The sequence below is a fragment of the Zootoca vivipara genome, chromosome 6 (assembly GCF_965207765.1).
Source record: "Zootoca vivipara chromosome 6, rZooViv2.hap1.1, whole genome shotgun sequence".
Classification (NCBI taxonomy): domain Eukaryota; kingdom Metazoa; phylum Chordata; class Lepidosauria; order Squamata; family Lacertidae; genus Zootoca; species Zootoca vivipara.
In genome coordinates this window covers 64,244,901-64,267,390 of record NC_142589.1, presented here as the reverse complement: position 1 = coordinate 64,267,390, position 22,490 = coordinate 64,244,901, and the positions used below count along the sequence as shown (strand labels likewise).

The 22,490-nt window shown below is 40.6% G+C and overlaps 1 protein-coding gene across 38 annotated transcripts in view; it reads right to left on the bottom strand.

Annotated features, from left to right (window-relative positions):
- Positions 1-777: 777 nt before the first annotated feature.
- Positions 778-22,490, bottom strand: part of EPB41 (erythrocyte membrane protein band 4.1) — a 140,099-nt gene continuing 118,386 nt past the window's right edge. For 29 of the 38 annotated variants that reach the window (XM_088672444.1, XM_088672422.1, XM_088672425.1 and 26 more), the window contains 6 exons: positions 20,280-20,759; positions 19,000-19,128; positions 12,838-12,939; positions 8,449-8,529; positions 7,790-7,914; positions 778-5,768 (listed from right to left, as the gene is read on the bottom strand). In XM_088672444.1, coding sequence (XP_088528570.1) covers positions 7,819-7,914; positions 8,449-8,529; positions 12,838-12,939; positions 19,000-19,128; positions 20,280-20,759 — 888 coding nt within the window. In that variant the 3' untranslated portion in view covers positions 778-5,768; positions 7,790-7,818. The remainder of the gene's footprint in view (positions 5,769-7,789; positions 7,915-8,448; positions 8,530-12,837; positions 12,940-18,999; positions 19,129-20,279; positions 20,760-22,490) is intronic. The other 9 variants (XM_088672443.1, XM_060275747.2, XM_088672448.1 and 6 more) reach the window with 4 other exon arrangements.

Here is a 22,490-nt window from a genome sequence, read left to right as displayed (position 1 = left end):
CCAAAGACTTCTAGATTGTGGTGTGCTTTAGCTCTCCAACAGGAGCCCTTTGCACTATGGAGAGGAGATATGTGCACTTTTCCAGGTTTGCAAAGAACCAGAGCATCTTGCTTGATAGATCCCAAACTTTGCAGTGTGCTCCCCCAGGTGGCCCTGCAGTGTACAACATTGAATTAATCTGCAGGATTCAGGGTTGTGCATGAAATCTGATGTCTGCGCAGGAAACATCATTCAACAGAGTGATTGCTAAAGGGAGCGAGATTCCTTAAAACAATGATTTTCAACTGCAGCAACTGGGAGAGCACTGTTGTGCTCAGGTTCCGCTTGCAAGCTTCCCATGGTCATCTGGTTGGCCACTGTGAGAACAGGATGCTGGACTAGATAGGCCTTCGGACCAATCCAGCAGCAGGTTTCTCATGATTATTATGCAGCTGCATAAATGATGACTGCTACTACTGCATGACCTGTGGCATCATGCACTGGTACCACTCATTTATTTATAATATTATTAGTTGCTTGTTACCTAAAATGTCTCCAAGCAATATTTATTTTAAAATAAATATATTATACCATAAAGGATCTTAAATCTACCATGTTGACCCAGGAATTGGATGTATCCAACTTCCAAGAATTCTCAGTCTTTATTACAGTGCTATCAGCAAACACCCTTGCTCAAGCTGTATGTGCAGATAAACTAAAATAATTAAGATGCAACAATATTTAAGAGTTCAGAATGTGCTGGCAAAGTAGAGCTTCAAAGAAGAACCAGAAATGCCATCTTTTATTTGAAAATTTATTGAAAAAAATGCAATGCAAGTAGCAAGATTGAACACGTCTAAATGCTACATCTACTTTCCCTTTGACTACAAAAGTTCAAAATAACAGCTACTTAAGCTATAAAGATTTACTTTTTTTTCCTCTGTTCCTATCTCCCACCCCCAAAGAAAGTAATAATCGGCTATTCTATACAATTCACCATTGTCTTAAATTTTTTACAAAGCTCCTTCATATCTGCAGTGAAATAATTTGTGACTGAATGTGTAAAAAAACAAAAACCCTGTCAGAACACAAATATTTAATTGTCCATTATTGGAAAATGGCAAAGCACAGATTATGAACACTCCCCCAAATAAAACCCAGAAAACTTTTAATTGCTGGTTGCCCACTTCTGTCTGGCAAGTGAAGTTGCAATTTTTTTTATTCCCAATTTGGTCAGTATAGATTACCATCCTGCTGCCCTTCCTTCTGTACACACATTCATACATAAATAGCTTTCATTTACTATACAGTTAAGACAGTTTCCGGATAATCTCATAGATGAGGGAGGAAGTTACTGGGAACATATTGCAATCTCAGCATATAAATAAATAGACCATATTTCATTTACTGCCCCTAATGGTAGCACTGGCCCCCAGGAATTCCGAAGACCTCTAGAAACCAAATTTATTCTACAGGCAATTAATGTGATGGTGGTGGGTTTGAGGGTGCCAGCAGCCCACTCACAAGAAACAGCAATTTCCCCATGTTGATGGCAGATAAATCAGAGGGATGCATCTCTGGTATCTCAGTCCTAAATGAGGGATAGGGAACCTGTGGCCCTCCAGAAGTTGCTGGACTACCATTCCCATGAGCGCTGGCTATGCTGGCTGGGGCTGATGTGAGTTGGAGTCCAACAGCATCTTGAGGGCCACCGATTCCTCATCCTGGTTCTAAGTGGCCTTCTCAGCACCCAGCTTGAAAAGGTAAGCCAGCTCAGCAAGTATAGTTCAAAAGAAATTTGTTTTGTTTCCACTAGTCTGTCTGCCCATGCGTATGTGGGTTACTTATGGCACATAAGCAGCCTGAAATGGAAAAGAACCAACTTTGTCTATTGACAAAGGGTACTCTCTGCCTGGTAGCCAGGTGCTCCTTCCTTACCACAGGTAATCATGTCAGTGGCTATTTTTAAGCCCAGACGCTAAAGAAAAAGTTTTCCCTATAGCCAAGGTAGCATATTGAAGGCTGTGGGGGGGGGGATTGTTGTGATTTAGCTTTCTAAGAAGCCCAATAAAAATGTATTTTTTATTTTTTAAAGCAAGCTTCTGGATTTATTAACGCTAAGTTTACAAGTGTGCGGGTAATGTCTGCTGAAATCTAGAAACCGGGGGAATCGTTGAATAGGTTTTCTAGTCATTAAAGAAGGGAGTACCTTGTAAAAGCATTGTGCTTCTCTCCCTACAATGATCAGAAGCAGAAATTATATAGTGTGAGAGTAAATGGCAAAATACATGGCACAAAGGTAATATGAATCTGCTTGATTTGCATAATTTATACAAGTAGCGGAATTCAGCATTTCTTGCCACAGAATTGGGTTACTTCAGTGCAGACTTTTTTCTTCCGTTTTGTGCAGAGAACATACTGTCTTGATTGAACCTAAAGGAAGGTAAAGGATCTTCTGTTGGAGATGGAAAGCTTACTATTCATCAGACAAAGCAAGACCAAATTCTATCACCTAAGGCTGTTAGTCCTAAATGCCTTAGACTTTTGCCAAGAGGATATGTGATGGATTAAAAAACTATTTCAAAAAGAAACTTGGGTGACCCTCAATGAGTTATTTACTTAATAATTTACCTTCAGAGTTATGTCTGCCCGTTTGCATTTGTCTCCTCCTAGGATTGTTTCTCTCACTTGCTTTCTTCCCTTATGATTCTGAATGATTGAGATTTGAGTGGATTTTTAAGCAATGCTAAATACTTACACCCTGGAGGGAAAGATGGGGATGTGCAAAAGATGTTAATGTCAGATGTCCACATAGGACAGGAGAGCATTGGGGGTGTATGGAAAGTCTGAATCACCCCCCAGTGGGAGGGGCAACGTGTCTGCTGGATGAGGTTCCTGCATGGGTGGATTTGGGAGCCACACAAGGGGTGGAGAGCTCTTAAACTGGAAAAGCAATAGGTGGGTCAGTGGTCAGGAAAAGGGACAATCTGAGAAGCATGCCCCTGATTAGATAAGAATAAATTCCTGTTTAATGGGAAATCTAAACTTCATGCAAAAGAAGTGTCTGAAAGTAGAGTTTTAAAACAGAACAGGACTTCACCAGGATACAAAAAGTTAAAAATCATGCTCAAGGAAGGACAAGACATACCTTCAAATAACCTATTGAAAAGCAATAATTCCATTAATAAATGTGTAACAGCGCTGCACTTGTAGTAAGGTTTGAGATTTGATAAAGATGCCTTCTTTAGAATTATGGAGCTATCTTATAGCTGGTGTGTAAAGCTTTTAATAGCAGAGGAAAAGGAAGCTGCAGAAGAATTACGCACAAAGAAAGTGACACAACCAAAATTGTCTTCCACAATAAATACATTTTTAAGTGCTATGGGTTGATTTGTTATTTTTTTAAAGAAAAATTCAGTCTAAGATTTTTAGGAAGGTAGCCCATTAGTTCTATTTGTAAAGAAAAGGGCATATAGAAACCCACAAATAGTATTACAGCCCAAGTTTGTTCACTTGGAAGGAAGTCTATTGTTTCCAGTTGGGCTTTACTCCCGGCTAAGTGCATCAGATGGCAACCCCTGTAGGCTTGTTGTGGCTGACGGGACTCCAGAGCACATTGGAGCAAAGCTGATTGAGCAGTGCTAAACTCTTACATGTCCATAATGCTTTCAAACTCTAAATAAGACTGTATTAACTCTCTAACTGAAACCTACTCAAATCTGAGGGGGAAAGTAAAGATGCGGTATGATAATATAGCTTCCACACAACTGCTTGTTTTCACTGAAATAAGATTATTTTAAATGTGTGTCCTTGTTTTCTGTAAATTTTCTTTAAACAGCAGAAATCATTCCTCTTCACTTAAATGACAGAATCAGCCCACATCCCATCCCTCAGCTATTAGGTGGTGCACTTCATACCTCTCAGAAAATCACAATTCTACAGAACTTTCACATGCTGCTGGAAGGAAAGAACAAGCCTGCAGTTTTTAGTGTTGCCAAGGAAATCTTTCAACTAAGCATGGAGAGGAAGTTCATCCTATTTGTGAAGAACATGTTGCATCCCAATTTGGAACCCTCTCATTCTTCCTACATAGGGAAAACATTTAAAGGAAATGAAACTGCTTCCCAGTTAAGAGTACTGATACCAACTACCTTGTTTGTTTTAAAAATGTACTTTTAAAGTGATAAGGAGATAAAGTTATTTTGGGTAAAAACAAACCCACACAGAGAAATCTGCTCTTGTTCTGATTTGGATCCTTTTTTTATGGCATTCAACATTCTCTTGTGATAGCCAATCAGAACACACCTAGGTTAAGATCCTGAGAACTGCAGCCAATCCTGGGGTTTGTTATTTCATTTAGCAGGGTAGCAACGGAGCAGCCACCATTGCATTTCAGCATCCTTATGCAATAAGTTTTGTATGACCTCAATGACTCAAAGGAAGGAGGTGCAACAGTAGTATGCTCTATGGACTGTGCCCAAGAAGAACTATTATATTGTCTTATAAGGAGCATTAAGTGACTCGCAACATGTACAGGCTTAGTTTTTAACAGCAATCATTGGAAACAATCTACAATACTGATGATGCCTTTGTAATTGCCTGCTTAAAGAATACAGATTTAGGAATGCTGGATTGTCTCTAAGGGATGACTTGTGCTTCATTTATCCCTTCCTGTGATATGTTGCCAGTGTGTCAAGATTAAATAGCGCTTTAAAAACCAATATGATTTTAAAACTATGCTATCAAAACCACAAAAACTCAAAACACAAACAATTGGGAAGGAGAAAAAAGAAAAGAAATGAACATCCCACCCTATTGTTGCAAATTACAGCCTATTTCGTAGCATGTAGAGCCCACACCTCTTAAACACACAATTCTAATAGGCTTAATTTAATGGAGAACAAAAGGGGGGGATAGGAGATAGAATTTACAAGAGATTTAGTATTCCAAGGAGTGCAAAAAAGAAAAAAGGAGAGAGCTGGAAAAACATGGTGCCTTGTCACAATTGATTAAAACCTCTAGAATTCACAGTATAAAAGGTGAAGCAATTTCCATCATTCCTGAACCTAGACTACTACTGAAATTCCTGTGCAAATACCACAACCTCCTGCTATATTCAAGCATCTAAGGGGCTGACAAACCAACAAAAGCAAGGGAAATCCAGAGGAAAAGAGGGCAGGCACATTTGCACCTGGCATATATAAAATAGCTGTGATTAGGAAACTCTGAATATATCTCAGATCCACAAGAGCCAAGACAAAGCATTGCACAAGTGTTTTGCTGACTTCTCAGGCAAGAGGGGTCACTTCTAGGTCATTGAGACCCCTACACTACAACATGTTTGAAGTTTTGTGAGAATACAAACTGAGGAGGAAAAGGAGGAGGAAGGGCAATGCAGTTCAATCAAAGGCAATCACTTTCGATAAGCTCTACATGTTCTTTTTGTGGGGGCCTCTGACTTCATAATACAGATCCAGAAAAGGTGGTGGGAAAGGAAATGCAAAAAATGCAAAAAGGGGGGGGATCGCAAAACTGTAAAAAAAAAATCAGTACTGTGAAAAGTATGGCATACTGTCGGTCACAATATAAAAATGATAATCAAAAAGGATCCACTGTGTTAAGGAGAATCCCAAGTAAACATCAAAAAGCACAAATTCCTAGTAATAAATGATTGAATGTTTGACTGAGAGTAAATCTGGCAAGTTTGAGGTCATGGTGCTCCAAGGTAGCTTCCTTGTAGTTTTGCTGGTATATTTCGGGTGGCCTTCGCAGACTGAAACAGACATCGCCTAGGGAAATACAAATTTATGCTAAATTACCAATCAGTAGAAAACAAGTATGAAATTCTGAAACATCTGCTGGTAAATTGTCTGTATCTTCCTGCCCATATGCACACACCTTTCACACATGGCAAGAGGTCTGTGTATTTAGGTATCAGCACCAAAATACACACACAGAGATGAGAATTAGTCCCATCCACTCCATCAGAAGTAGTAATGAAGCCAAGCTACCATGTATCCTTTGTTATATTCTGTGCACATACTACTCAAGTGCTTGAGAATGACTCATAAGTTTAAATCTGCTTTTCAGATGCTAGTTTTATAAGTTTTTGATCATTGCCTCATTATCACATTTTTTTGTTTTGAACTTGTTAGGGTCCTTGCCCTAGATGCTTCCTCGGTAAATGTACTTACATTTCCTGTCTTGCAATGAATATGCACAGTCCAGAAAAGTTTGCCGAATGCCACTTTTCCACAAACCAGGTTCCCATGGTATACCGTTTTGGGTGCATTAACACATACCTCAAACCTGAGCATCCTGCTCTGTGAATATGTAGCATTGGGAGGCCTCTTTCTACAGTGCCTAGTTCCTGTTCACTCACAGATTTAATAAGCTCTGCTGCAGCCAATCAAAAGTGACTAGACAGAGTAAGCTGACAGAGGGCCTTCTCGGTAGTGGCACCCGCCCTGTGGAACGCCCTCCCAGCAGATGTCAAGGCAATAAACAACTATTTTACATTTAGAAGACAACTGAAGGCGGCCCTGTTTAGGGAAGTTTTTAATGTTTGATGCTGTACTGTTTTTAATATTCGGTTGGAAGCCGCCCAGCGTGGCTGGGGAAACCCAGCCAGATGGGCGGGGTATAAATAATTTATTATTATTATTATTATTATTATTATTATTATTATTATTATTAGCTGAATTTCACTGGTGGAATAAAGTTGGCAAAGCTGTGCAGTTCTCAAGCTAACCTTCTCTGAGTGTTGGCAATGTGCCCAACACATAAGGGGAACACCCAGTGGGAAACTTGAGCAAGCAGTGTCAAGACTTGTGGAGAGGGCTCTCGCCACACTGAATACCCCAAGGCATGAAAGGCTGCTAAAAGGATGGGGCTCTCCCTCCTAAATTCAGGATCCAACTACCAAGCCTGGAGGTTCAAAATTACATGTGGGTGGTATGTGATTGTGTGTGGACTAAGGGAGTTCAGAGTTCAGTTCCACAAAAAGCAGTTAGCTAGCAATGGGCACCCAAAATCGTAGTTAAGTCTACAGCAAGACTGCAAACTCAAACAACTGTGAGGTCTATTAACTGCCCATGCACTAATACCACATTAACTATCCATGGTAATAAAATACAGACACTTGTGATGTATTTAAAAGATACATGACAGCATATGGAGAAGGAAGTGGAACTTTCAGACTGCATTAGCAACCATTGCAATGTCACGGCATTTGTGGGACAGACCTCTGAACCTGTTAACTTCTTCTAGCAACAACTGTAACAGCACATGAGCTTTTTAAGCAAATCCTTCACTTAGTTACTTTGTGGCCTGTGGGCCACATGTAATGGTTTGAGAGCAAGCCTTAGAAGGCGACAAAAGCTGAAGTTACACATTGTGCCTGTGGGCTTTATGCTGTGCAGGCCCAGCCTATTTAAGTCAATGCATTTGGTGTCATTGCTCTAGTCTTAGTGGCAGCTAACTTTCAAGCAGATTTGAAATGTTACAACCAGAGCCAGGCTGACCTCTTGCACATAGAAGCACTTTGTCTTATATTGGGGCTGTAGTGTTGACTTACAAAATAGGAATTTAAAGTCCAGACCTGGCCCCTCATCTACCAGCTGCTGAACCTTCCCTGTTAAAAGTCCTGCTAGGACAGAGTCAAAATATACCAAGCACAAGTTTTGAAAAGGCTTTCCTTGAAAACTGCTAGAAATAAAGAACCTTCAGTTGTGACTTAGGTGAAAACCTTGCCACGCTTCAAGATGCAGCAGCGCTAACAAAAAAGAAAGAAAGAAAGAAAGAAAACTACCTGATAATATATGTAGCTGGTCTTGCTATTTATTCTGCAATCTCAGTCTCCTGGTGGACAACCACCTTGGTCACAGACATGTCTGGGTGTTGCTCCTTTGCTTCTCTGATGGCCTGTACCAGAACCTGAAGAAAGATGGCATAAAGAACAAACTATCTTGCATCGAGTTTAGGGCAACAACATTTTGCTTCCTATCACGATCTAACTTTACCATCTATTTTCCATATAGTAATGAAGGCTTGCAACCTATCATTAAGGGAAACATTTTTGGATCAATTCAGGGCAACAAGGTTGTAGCTTATTTACTGGATTCTTTTTTTGACCCACCACAAGGTCACAGGGCAGCTTTTAGTCTAAAAATATGATATTTAAACCAGTTAAAACAGTTTACAATACAAAAGAATAGAGAAGGTCTTAAAATGTATTTCAGATGTCAAAGGCCAGGGTAATGCAGTGTCTCTTCAGTACAGGATGAAAGCTATGCAATGAAGGTTGGCAGAGTTCAGAATCTGGCTAGAATCTTATCATGGGTGAACTTTCAAATCCCTCTGGAGACCCCAAAGGTATCTTACATATTTGGTCCATCAACTGCTCCATTGATAAAAATGCCAGAAACAATGTGCACATACTAAGAATAGTCACTAAACTAAAAGTCTTACTTGATCATGATCAATGTCTGCATCTCCTGTGATGACAATTCTTTTTTCAATTCGTGTTTCTGAAATTCCACCTTTCACAGTCTATGAGAGAACAAACAGCTTACAATACAACAATGCCAAAATGTTAAAAAAACAGTTTTAAAGAGAAAAACAAGCCTAGTTAATCAATCAGAGCAACCAAAAGGTCTAGTCAGCAGGAATGGTTCATAAATAGATCTAGATTAGATGCATATCACTCTTTGACACCCAAATTCCTATGATTGTAAGCTTAATAGATATGCAAATTATTTTCCTACTGCTGTCACAGGCCTGGTTTGCACATCATGGTGAACATGAGAGAACAGGGGCTCCTGGAGAAGAGATTGCAGCTGTTTCACTCCTTCCTAGTCATTCTGTTGTTGCACTGTGCTGAGCAAAGCCATGGTTTGGTTTAGTGTCATCTGAACCCTGGCTCATGGGTTAACTCTGACAGGCAAACCATGAGCCATAAGCAATAGGACAAGCTTTGGTTACAACTCATGTTTAGTTTGAAGAGACATAAACCACAATCCCAATTTCCAATGATACTCTATACCAAGCTATGGCTCGGCTCAGCTCAGCACAGCAGCAGAATGACTGAGAAGGAGCAAAGAAGGTGTAATTTCCTTCCCAGAAGTCCACATGCTTATGTTAAGCCATGGTTTAGCTTAGCAAGACATGTGAATCAGGCCATAGTGAGAAATGTGAATGGAGTGTGTGATAACTGCTATCACAGGGTTGTTGTACTTGTATGGCTCCCAATGGCGGCTGTGTTTTACACAATTCTTATCTTGTTCAAACCCACAATAGTGACCAAGTTCTCAGGGACACTATATCCTTTTTTCAAAACAGAGATCTGAAATGGGAGAAATGTTTGATTCCACTCTAGCCTGGGCTAGACTCCTTTGATCCAAAGCTAACATTCAGGACTATACTGGCTCCTAAGAAAAGCAGACTACAGCACACATAAGTATATGTAAAGGACATCAAATTAAAATTGTTTCAGAAATTACTTTTCTCTGCTGACATCCTAGCAATGCAAAAGAAAAAGAAAAAGAAATGGATGAATTTCCATATAGACACGTATCTTCAATGTATGAATAGTCAGAACCACACTTAGATCTTGCAGACCTATATCAGACACAAACTTGGTGTGTCCACTTAATAACTGACCTTTTTAGTTATTGTATAGATATACATCTTTGTCTCCTCCTTCTCCTAATCAGTTTTTGCATAAAAAGCTAGTTCCACATTAAGAGAAATAGAGGAAAGACAAAGAGCAAGTACAAAAAAAGAAACTAGAAAAAATGTTTTTGTCCTATGGTCTGACAGGATGAATGCTCACATCTATATGGGGTGAAAGTAACATCCGAAACAGTCCCGCTAACATTTGCCTTTCTACTCAGACTACCACCCAATTAGAGAAATCATAGTGGATTCATTATATGTGTTACATTCTGCAATCTTTCTTTTAGATATGTTACAGCAAGCATCAATTGCAGTTTGAGAAAGAAGAGGGGAATTCACCTTAAGATGGTACTTGCAAATACAAGTACTTGTATTAAAAATGATACTTTAAAAAATCCACTGGACGATTGAGATGTGTCTTTAGTCCTTTTTTAAAATAAACTTTATCTATTTGACTGAAAGTCACTTCTACTTTCAACCAAATTCATGCTAGCAGAAAACTCTTAGATTCAAACACACACTGCTTATATACCAGGAGAACTGGTACAAAAACAAAGAGAGGTAAAGGTGTGTAAGCAACAAACCTAGTCATTGAAGGAATGCTGTGGAAGATAAATAGAAATACTTAACAGCACAATTGCTTCATAATCTAATCATCCTAACCTATTGGCAAACTTATTCGTCTTCTCACTCTGTTAGTCCAAATGAAATGGAGTCCAGAAAACCTTAGACTGTGTATCAATTTGATCCTTTTAATGTGGTTTTGTATGTTTTGTGGTATTTTATGCATTGTGATTTGCTATTTTTATTGATTATAGATTAGTAATTCTTTACTGTAATTGATAAGCATAAACTGTTTAGTATTTGCTGATGTTTAATTTTACTATTTACTATTAGATTTCAATGGATTATTGAATATTGTTTTTTACCGTACTTCTCCATTATTAACACCTCAACACCTGAACATTAAATATAAATTCCCCTCAGGAGGAAAACCTGGACCTAGAAATATCCAATACTTTGAAGGATAAACTGTGGAGAAAGCCATTCTTTAATCCAACAATGTTTATGGAATCCTCTTTTAAGCTAAGTTACACAAACAATTGCTTATCTTCCCATTGTTGGAGAGGCTGTCCAGTGAGGGACTCCCTAAGAGACCAAACTAAAATTGTTTCAGAAATTACTTTTCTCTGCTGACATCCTAAGAATGCAAAAAATAAATGGAGGAATTTCCATATAGACACATATATTCAAGTATGAATGGTCAGAACAGCACTTAGATCTTGCACTGAGAGCTGAAAAGATTAGATGAGCCAAAATAAGAAAACCTTTATAAAGAAAAATGATGGCAACACCAATGACAAGGAAAAGAGAAGTTAGAGTATTCATTAACTCAAAGGAATTTGAAACAAAAAACCTTTTTCACTTTATTGGTTTACATGTTTCCAAGCCCTAGGAAAGAATGGTGCTCATTAGGTTATTCCTGCCCCTTCCTTTAATTAAGGGCAAAATATGTGAACTTGCCCTACCAAAGAACAACGGTATAAAGGTAGAGGCAATTACTCAGTTAAACCTAATTGGAAGTAAAGCCCCAAAGAAAGAGTAGGCTGAATTCACAGGGTTCTGAGCAAATAATATCAGGGGGTGGTGATACTTCTCTAAGTGAAACCAGCATTCATACTCATAAAGATTGTAGAAATCGCTTGAGTTGCATGAGTGGCAACTATTCTAGAATGAGTGGTGTACAGGATGGTGACAATGAACATTAAAGCATTCTTTCTGGAACATGGACCAGGATTTCCCTTCCAGGGTCAATTTAATGGGATTGAGGATAACTGAGATTAGGGAACCATTGAACTGTCAGTCACATCATCCCTCAAAACAGAGAGGTCTTTTAGCTTCCTTGACTAATACATTTCCTTTAAACAAAGCTGCCTTTGAATTCTTTCTGGTGGCTGCCTTCAAGAAAAAGCTTACTGCAGCTTTGATGCCCTCAACTCTGATGCAAAGCTTCCCCCATATTGTGAGGACTATCTGGAATTATTTCCATGTGGTATCACTGTACCTAGTAGCTACAATGTTTGAAAGCTACATTAGTCATCTGAAATCCATATACAGCAGACTCCTCAACACAACTGGGTTGGTTGAACCATGTGAACATTCCAGTATTATAGCCATCTTGAGGGACCGTGGAGTATAGAAGCAGCTTCTATGTGGAGTATGGAAGTGAAGCAGCTTCTATGTGGGGACCACATAATGGATGAATCCTTATCTAAATATATTTGTTGCGCTTTAGAATGACTTGGTATTGGGGATGCTTTCTGCTTTAGTACTATCATCTAGTGTACAAAGGTACAAAGGTAATTTGTGCTTCTTGCCAATCTCTGGTGGCAATTTGTGTTTCTCAGCAATCTCTGACCTTGATTTCTAAATGTAGGCTAGCCCCAGCAGAGAGAAGATGCTAGACACATACGGCTAAACACCATTTCTTTTGCCAGCAACAGTGTGCTGAGCTGGCTCTATTGGTTATTTCAAATGAACCCTGTGTCCCAGATAATGTTAGCTAACGGTCTCTTCTTGGGGTAGCTGCCCACTTATTACTTTAACAACATGGAACTTCCTGTGAATAACTCCCAAGTTGGAAACATCTGTGTACCTAGCTTGGGGAAAGACTTCCATGTTGAAAAATGTTCAAAGTGGGGTTATTATGAATCTCTCCAAACTAGATAGATCTGGGTGGGTCTGGTCAGTGTCTGGATAGTAGACCATCTGAGGTCAGTATGTATGCCGCCTTGAGTTCCACGTTAGGGGAAAAGGTAGGTTATGTATGTTTAATGAGATCCGTTCCCATCAGCTTCTTTCCATACCATTGGAAAGGAGCTGAAAATGGTAGGGAAAATCCTGTTCAACACTATTCTGAATACCATTTGTCCTAGATCGAAACCTTCAATTGAAGCATCACTGGTGACTGTGTCGCATCTAGAGTACTGACAGGACAAGTAAAAGGAAGCAGGCATGAGCCCTACAGTCAGTAAAACTCTGATGTGCCACAAGCTGAGCTGCCAATCCCATTAGAGAGGGGTCACCCAAAGACAGACAGAGACTAGAGTTTGTAGAACTCATTCCCTGTCAACGCAAATAGCTTATCAGTGAGGTCACACACTTCAGACTATTGTATTTTACCTTTGTAATCTGGGTAGTGGTAGTGCTGCTGGTGGTCTCTGAAGTGATGGTCTGAGCACTTAGCAGAACTCCAGGGTCTAAATCCCCACTGCCATCATCAGTCTATGGCAGAGATACATAACAAGTATAAATTATCTCCTTGCTCACCTAGAGAGAGTTGTTTGTTCAGCAAAGAAGGCTACAATGGCAAAGTGCAATGAGCCAGAAGGCTGCTGGTAAATTTGCAATAATTTAATGTTACTAATCAAATCTGCATCAATGCGGCACAGGGTTGCAACTAATGGCTGTCTTCACACAAAACATTAAACCATAATTTAGCACTACATGAATTAGATATGGCAAGCCTTAGTGAAGAAGCATTGGGTTTCCACGCTCTCCTTTGCGCCTTCTGTGGGGTCAGGAGGAGGACTTATTCACCAGCAAGTCACAAGAATTTAAAATTCGGTATTAAAACAGTTAGAACCAAATGCAGCCACAGGAATCAGGTGGGTCCTGAAAATACATGTCTCAGCTGTCAAAAGTGAGGGCAAAGAGATGCATCCTCACCTTTCACCAAACGAAACACCTCTGTGAGAAGGGAATTCCACAGCTTAGGAGGTCACCCCCGCAAACTTCCATGGATGATGGAACTACCAGTAGGGCACTCTCTGAAGATCTTAACCCCCAAGAGGATGTGTAGGGAAGGGGGTTGTCTGTCAGATATTTGGGGGTTAAGGTGTTTAGGGCTCTAAACACTGGTGTGGGCATCCTGAGTTGAATCCAGAAACAAACTGGAAACCAATGCAGCTGTTTTACAGCAGGGGTTATAGGAGTTCAACAGGCAACAGCAGCGAATAAACTGGCTGCTGCATTTTAGACCAGCTGAAGTTTCCAAGTCATCTTCACGGGAACCCTATGTAGAACTCATTGCAATAATCCAGAAGCAACCAGAGCACAGAATACTCTAGCCAAGTAATCTCTATCCAAAAGGGGGCCCTAGCTGGAGAAGCAAACATAGCTGGAACTCCTAGCCGCAAAGGCCATCCGGACCTTCAGTAACAATGTTGGATCCAGCAGGACCTGCAAGCTATGAACCTGCTCCTTTCAGGGTAGTGCAATCCTATCTAGAAGTGGAAGTTTTCCCACCTCCTAGATTCAAGAACTTGGAACTCATAACACCCCTCTATCTTTTCAGAATTCACTTTCAATTTGTTGGCCCCCCACTCAGCCTATCACACCCCACAAACACTTGTCTAGCACCTCAGCTGCCTCCTTTGATTCAGGTGTGTGTGTGAGAGAGATGTGTGTCATCTACATATTGATGGCACTTCCCAACTCCTGATGACAACTTCCAGCAGCTTCACTGAGATCTTAAATAGCATGGGGCATAAGACAGAACCCTGCAGGACACTACAGGAAAGTTCCCATGGCACTGAACAGTGCCCCCCGCCATGACTACTTTCTGGAAGCAGAACCACAAAAGTATAGTGCCCCCACCCGCCTTGAGCCATTACAGAAAGATAGCATGATCAATGGTATGGAAATCCACTGAGAACTGAAGGAGAACAAGAAGGGCCATACTCCCCTGCTGCCCATCTATCTTCTGACAAGTGCCATCAACCAGGGCAAGCAAGGCAGTTTCATTGCCATGAGGTATTGTGTGATAGCTGCTGAATACTTCCGGGTCCAGAGAAATCCAAATGGGGCCACCTTTACTCAGAAGGTGGCAGGCAAGCTGTCCAAAATTCAACAAAAAGGTGCATTACTTTTCATATTGGGCCTGTTGCTAATACAATAGCTAAACCCATGGCAGCTGGTCATGAAGACCTCCAGCAAGCGATAAGCCTGAATTTCCCCATCATCATACTTTTGAGTTCATCTCAGCTAACTGGGTCAGGGAGCAAAATGTCTGGTACTACAATATAATCTGTAGTCAGCTGTGGTCTCTAATTCAAATACTATGCTTTCCATGCATGGGTTAGGAACTTGACAAAACTGCTAAGGTAAGAATTTCTCCAGGTTTTTGCCACCAAGGTTTAATACCTGCTGAACAATAATGCTTTGTTTCCTCAGAATCTGGTTAGTGAGCTGTTTGACAAAACTTGTAGCACCTTCAGAGTGACTTCCTTGTTGCCACAATGGTAGCTTGAGCCTCAATCCTACTTCTGGAGCTGGATAGCCACACAGACATTATGAAGTAAAAGGGGAGACTTGGCTCAGAGAGGACAGCCATAGTATGTGTTGGTGGTTACCTCTTTTTGAAGGGGAGAAGAAAGCTTTAAAAACCCAGATGTTTGTTCCTATGCTAAAAAAGGGGGGGCTTTTTTTTCTTTAGTGAAAACTAATTACAATTACCTTGATAGTGTGTGTGTGTGTGTGTGTGTGTGTGTGTGGTCTAACAATAAAAAACAACAACTTCCAGGGTTCACCATGGCAGATTAGACTGGAAAAAAATAGCTATGCACAGGTTCTTTTAGCAAATGGATGCTTCCCCTGGTTTGCCGTCTCAGATTGGAAGACCACCACCACCAATATTTCTTAAGTCTGCCTTTACACGTATTTGTGCCACAGTGAGATATCTGCTCATGTATTTGTTTGTTAGAATTACATATTAATTAATATTTTACAAGGGTTTGTGAAATTTACTGAAATTAAATATCAAATGCAATACCTTCAGAGTGTCCACTAGGTGGGAGCAGCATCCAACAGATATCACAGAATTTCCAAGGTTTCAACATACAGTATTCAAATGTGATGAGGACATTTTAAGCATCTCTCAGGTGGAGTCAGCTCTCGAATGTGTGGCTACTCCTTGTATGGTTGGCACAACATAGCACAGAAATTGTGTTAACTCAGCCAGCAAACCTCCAGAGCTGACCAAAACCTACTTATTCATGAAGTTGAGAGGGATTTTTATAATGTGAAGCTATATTCAAAACATATAAACCTCTACAAATGCAGATCATTTTAAAACATGTAGTGGATAGCTAAGCTCTTAGGAACAGAATTTGGACATGTGCCAGGTGATAAACGTCATTCTCTGTCAAAAGGCACTCAAAAGTGGTATAGCATACTACCAAAATGTTTCACTCAAAAATTCAAAAGCATTAAAACTAAAAAGGGCCAAAAAAAATCATATCCCTACCTTCCTCCTAAAGAAACACCAAGAGGCAAAAAATGCTGCGTAGTACACTCACCAGCCAAATGGGGAATGCATTTAAAAATGAAAAAAGTTTTTTAATATGCAGACAGAAAAATAATAAGGATAGATACAAGCAGTTCTTCTGAAGAAGTGTATTCCATACAGAAAATGTTGCCACTGAGAAAGCCTTACCCTGTGTTGTTGATAACCTTATTTTAGCAGGTGGAATGCAGAGATTAGAGAAATACAGTGGTGCCTCGCAAGACGAAAGTAATTCGTTCCGCGAGTCGCTTCATCTAGCGAGATTTTCGTCTTGCGAAGCGTGATTTGCCGTGGCAAAAAAAAACGCCGAAAACCTTCGTCTTGCGAAGCGCCGAAAACATCGCAAAACGCTTTCGTCTTGCGAGTTTTCCGTTGTGCAAGGCATTCGTCTTGTGAGGTACCACTGTACATTAGAGAAATTAGTTCCTAAAGCATGAAGGCTCTAAAAGTCAGAACCAACATGCTGAACTAGCCTGAAACAAATAGGCAAACCATGCTGTGAAGCCAGGACTGGAGTTCTACACTGTCCGGGGCCTGCCTCGTTTAATATGGAAGCTACCACATTCAGTGCCAGCTGAATTCCAAACAGACTTCAAAAGGCAGCGATAAGTAAGCACATTGCAATAATCTAAATGGGAACAAAGCATGGGTGACTGAAGTAAAATCCTTATAAGAGAGGAAAGGGTATAGTCCGCTCACCAAGCTAAAATGATTAAAGAGAGTGTTCCTCATCATGGCTGCCATCTGAGATCAAGGAGCAAGGCAAGGTTAAGTAGTATTCCTATCCTGGATATGAGGGGAGTGAAGCCTCATGAAAAACTCTATCCCAGTAGACGAGGCTGGTTCATTAAGATAAATGGGGAAGACCTGGCCACTTCTGGATTCAATTGGGGTGGGGGGAATAAAGCAGGGTGTCATACTTTGAATACTCCAAAACTGTTGAAGGATTGGCTGAAGTGTCTGTGTACAGATACTAAAAAACAGAAGATATCACAGATGGAACTTTGTGCTATGCCACAATATAAATCCCCAAAGGGTTGAGCAATAGTCACCCACGGCTATCTTCCAATTCTGACCAATCATGTAGGAGAAGTACCACTCCTGAGCAGTGCTTCCAACTTCTAACTGATTCAGCTGCCCCCCAAAGGATATGATGGTCTATTGTATGCAATATCAAAAAGAATGTGTCAGACCACACTTTCCCGTTCAGATAATCCATGAGGGCAACAAAAGAGGCTGAAATTCCCAAACCTCCTTTGAACCAACTGGACTTACTCTTTCAAATTGGTTTCTTCTAAGAGTTGCTGCAACTCTGCCACCACCAACCACTCAATCAACTTGCCAGTACTGCTCAGTCCAAGTTGGTAGGTCCCGTCCCCTCCCCCCCCCATTCAGGGACTTTTCAAATTGGAACACTTCCCCCCCCAATGATTGGAACACTTCCCCCCCCCCCACAATGAGTCTTATTAGCCTGTCCTGGGGGGCAGGGTTAAAGTGAGCTGGTCATTGGACTCAGATCTTCTCTATAGCTTTGGGTAGCAATAAATCAAATCTTCCATCAAAAACTGACAAGGAGGTGCATTACACACTTCATTGTGGCCTGCAGAAAACGTGAAGCCTTGTCAGAGTTAATTCATCTGTAAAGTGTCTGCCAAACTAGTCACAGTGGACTAGTAATCGTCCTCTAGTACAAGGATGCTAACAATCCCTTCATAATTCAAAAGAGCCCCACTGAATGAAACAGAACAGTGGCAACAGCTGCAGGGTAGTTTTATGATGAGTTCCAGCTGCACTAAACTACCGGTAGATCTGGCCTACATTTTCCTCCATGTGTATTCCAGCCATTTCCCATACAGTGTATATCTTAGAGGTCCTGGCTAGGCTATGGAGACAACTGGTACTGCTGCTCAGTAAGAAGTTATCTGAGAGCAAGTCTGTCCAGTAATCCACAAAGCTGGTGACAGTTATAACAAACACTGATACTAGTTCACTTTGGGGAACATGGTATTGTATACAGTGGTACCTCTAGTTGCGGACATGATCCGTTCCGGGGTGCTGTTTACACCCCCAAAATTCCACAACTAGAGTGGCACTTCTGCACAAGCACGATAGAGCGCTTCTGTGCATGTGCGAAGCATGCAAAATGCTTTTGCAGGAGCGAAGAACGCTTCTGCGCATGTGGCATTTGCAAGCCGAAAAGACGCAACATGAACCTAACGCAACACGAGGTATGACTGTATAGGAAAAGCGAAACAGACACAAAACTTGGCATATATATGCTCACACAAATTATAATGAATGCATGAGAATGAAAACTACAAGCTCAGAAGCCACAAGCTACTTTCAGTTTTGATACTTATCCCCAGAGTCAGTATCCACTGGGTGGGAAGTATCTCCCTCATTAAATTTCTCCTAAAGGATTAATAACCAAGCAGACAGTTGGAATGTGATGTTGCATCTTCTCATCTTCTAGAAACAAGGCCTTTTATTGGGGCTGCAATCTTGCTTTGGAATTAATGTAATATGTTTTAAAATTGATGTAAAGATTGTAAAGGTCTAAAGGTTCAGGTTAATGCACATTTTCTTCCCTTTCTTCTGCCTTCCATGAGTGTTGTGGCTATTGTGCAACCATACTGGGCATAATCACTGTTATGTATTGGTTTAATTTGTAATCGCCATACAGTTTGGGAAGCTCTACTCATTGTGATCAATGCAGGGGGGGAAACAGCATTACACCACTCTTTCCCGGAGCAAAGAGGGAAAGCCTAGATGCCATAAATATATGTACACAAGTCTGAAAACTCAAGCCCAATCAGACTTCCCAGATATGTATTTATGTTTGGTGCAGAAAGCACTGGTGTCAAAAGTGGGATTTCTCACAACAATTTAAACCTCTCAGGTAAGCTTGTCCCATTGAAATCAAATTTTCTAATTTTCACTGAGACTATTTACACTACAAGTAAACTGTACCACCAGATTATGAAACAGCCTACCGGTACCTGTGCAGCTTCATAAGTTATAGTCTTGGTCTCTGTATGGACAATAGGAACTTCTTTCGTTGGAATTTCACTTTTCACAGTGTTCGACACATCTGAGATAGTAACTGTCTGAGTCTTCACAAGGGGTGGCTACAAAACAGGATTTTAGAGAGAGAGAAATCACATTTAGTACCATTAAACTCTAACAATATTACTGACAACCATTCCAATACTGATCTGATAAAAGCACAATGGACTCCATATAGAAATTTCAATTGCTATGTTGTTTGCACTAAAGGCACATTTTGGAAAGTCATCTGTCAATGTTTTGAGAGAAAATACAAATGCCATTTTTGCCCTAGCTTCCTGGCCAAATGTGACCATCTGCAAACTAAAAGATGGAAACTGTTTCATAGTTAAAAGGGTAAGCCAAATTTAGCATGCAGATCTTTATGGTTAGGAGGAGCTCAGGTCTGATTAATATGCTAGTATATTAAGAGATTATACAAATGTAACATTTCCAGCAAGTGTGAGATGTGTAGAGTCCAGTAGCTTCTATTAAATCAGCATCAGGTCATTATTTATGGATATTCAAATCTCAAGAATAACAGGAAAAGAAAAATCAGCTGTGCCACCACCTGATAATTAATCAAAAGAGAATGTAATATTAGTAAGAGCACCACAAGGCTTTTCCCACTCTGTTATGTTCCCTTCACCTTTTCAAAGTCTGACAGTTATCACCTTTATTACCAGATTAAATGTTGAGGTATTTTAGCAGATGAGATTGTTAAGAACACTGGAGCAGGCAATTTTTTTTAATTTTTACTTTGATGGGCAAATACAGGTGTTTCCCCAGAGATTCCCAAATCTGATGACTACAGACTCAAAAGAGCTATGTTTTGTTCTTGTAAATGGAAAGACTTGAGGCACTGGCTGCTTTTAGCTCAATATTTTCTGCAATGTATTTACAACACACAGAAGACATTTAGCACTATCTCATAAAATCTGATGCCTTTTGGAATCGGTTTCCTTTTCTTTTAAATATATTCTGCTTGAGTCAGGAGACAATACTTTTAAAAAAATGTTTTAATAAAATATACATCTACTTTGTATAGGAGGGGAATCATTCCTATAGTCTGGAGATTAAGTGGTTGATTAGTTTGGGGAATATTTCAGGTTACTGAAACATAATCCTTCTTTATGGATTTATGACATATGCTTGCTGCAGTGTTTGTAGAATGACTCCGAAAATGTAGCAGAGAAGACTGCAAAGAGAGATGTTTCAAGTTCACATTTACTACCTGGAAACAGCGAATGAGGGCAGGAAACTCATTATCAATACTTGAGCTGTGACATTCTCCATTTAGCTTGCTAAGTGGCTCACTTGCCCCTTTCCCCCCTTCAACATCACAAGCTTCCTCCTCTTGTTCATGGAGGTGCAATGGAGGTGAAGAAGAGATTCTATAGACTTCCATCTCATCCTGTTTTGAGTCCTCAGCCTCTTTCTCCACATCTGAGTAAAATCCCTCTCCACACCTTAGGTCTTCCTTGCTCTCACTGAGAGCGGCAGCAGCAGCAGCAGCACCCTGCTTCTCCTGCTCCTTGCTGCTTGTGGAAGAAGTGTCAGATTCACAAGTATGTGCAGACTCCTGTGGGCTTGACATTGGGCTCTCACTAAGGGCCACTGAGTGCTTTGAGACCTCCCATTCAAAGTGAGAGGTAATATTTCCCCCCTCTGCCATTGCATCCAGATCCTCTTTGAAGGGAGAGTCACTCGCACTCTAAAATGAAATGAATACACAAAAAAGCCAGAAATTAGGAACAGGGCACACTAGAAACATAGACAATTTTAGCAAATGTCTATTTGAAAGGCCCTATATGCAACCTATTGCAATCCACACAACAGAAGATCAGTACAGTGGTACCTCGGTTTAAGAACAGCCCTGTTTACGAACTATTCGGTTTACGAACTTGGCAAAACCAGAAGTAGTGTCCCGGTTTGAGAACTTTACCTCGGTCTAAGAACAGAATCCGAATGGTGGAAGGGCATCGGCGGTGGGAGGCCTCATTAGGGAAAGCGTGCCTCAGTTTAAGAACAGTTTCGGTTTAAGAACAGACTTCCGGAACGGATTAAGTTCGTAAACCAAGGTATCACTGTACTTCAAGTATTTTGAAAAATGGCCAAGTTGCAGGTAGGCCTGACACACTGGAATCGACAGCACTGCATATCCTGACACCAGAACTTCCAGGGCCAGGGTGGGACACCCTGCTCTGCTTTTTAACAAGGTGGGGACAAGATGTCACTGTCCTCTCAACTACTCTTCCTTCCCTTGTCTCTGCCAGCAGGACAATAATACGTTGGAGATGGGACATTCAAACATCACTGCCAGTGCTGTCTAATACACATGGATATGATCTGATCACCATGTGTATCAGGCCGAACCAGATGAGATCTAATAGATTTCAGACTGCCCCCAAACTGGACTGGGGCAGCAACAATAAGGGGGATGAGGGAAACCATCTTCCCCTGTGCCGTTTCCCTGCTTTTAAATTATTCTCTCCACAAAGCTGGTATTAGCAGTGGCAGGGAAACGAGACAGGAAGCCACCCTCAACCTATCTTTTCCCCTCCTCGGCAAATGGCAGTTTTGGTGTGAGCATTAACTAAGAAAAATGGCACAGGAGAAATGGGTTATCTTTCCAACACTGCATCCCCTATCCTCACCCTATGGCTGCACATAAGTCTTAAATAGTCCCACATATGGATTGGCCCTTGTTGGCACAAGGAGAATGGCTGACATTTGTGACATGCCAAGGCCTCTCTGCATCTGCACTATATCCATTTCTAAGCAGGCAGTGATTCTTTTAAAACCTAAGTATTAAAGGGTTGCCTTCACCTTACTGAGAATGATAGATTCCTTTAAAAAGACTTCCATAAAGAGAAGGGGAAATCACATTTATTGTTATATATTGGAAAAAAATATTATCCGTGCAGAAGAAACTTCTATATTACTTTAGAAAGCTTATATTGCTTCCAAAGAAAGAGTTTGAGGATACAATGCCTTCTCCATGTGGCCAAAGTTCTGATGAGCTGGGATATCTACTTTTATGTGCACTTCTAGGAGCCATCTCAGTTGCTGATGCTTTCAGCATTGAAGAACATCAAGTATAACTTTAAAGGAGACAATATTACTGTTTTGTAAGAGTCATGACTCAGCAGATCTCATGCCAAGAGAGCCCCAAACATACATATGCCTCATTCAGAAACCACACTGCAGCCTCAATACAATATCACACCAAATGTGAGCACATTATTTAACCGTTTGCAACAGTGCTGTTTGTCTGAATATCATATCTGATCGCTGAAATGTTGCAGTTCTCAAGCAATGAGTTCTTTTGATCTTTTACTGTAAAATGCGTAACAAAAAAAGATGATGTGAAACAAAGAAATCCAACCTCCCTAAAAGAAAGCAAGTGTGTCCATAGCACCTGAGATACTTTGGAAGACTGTGC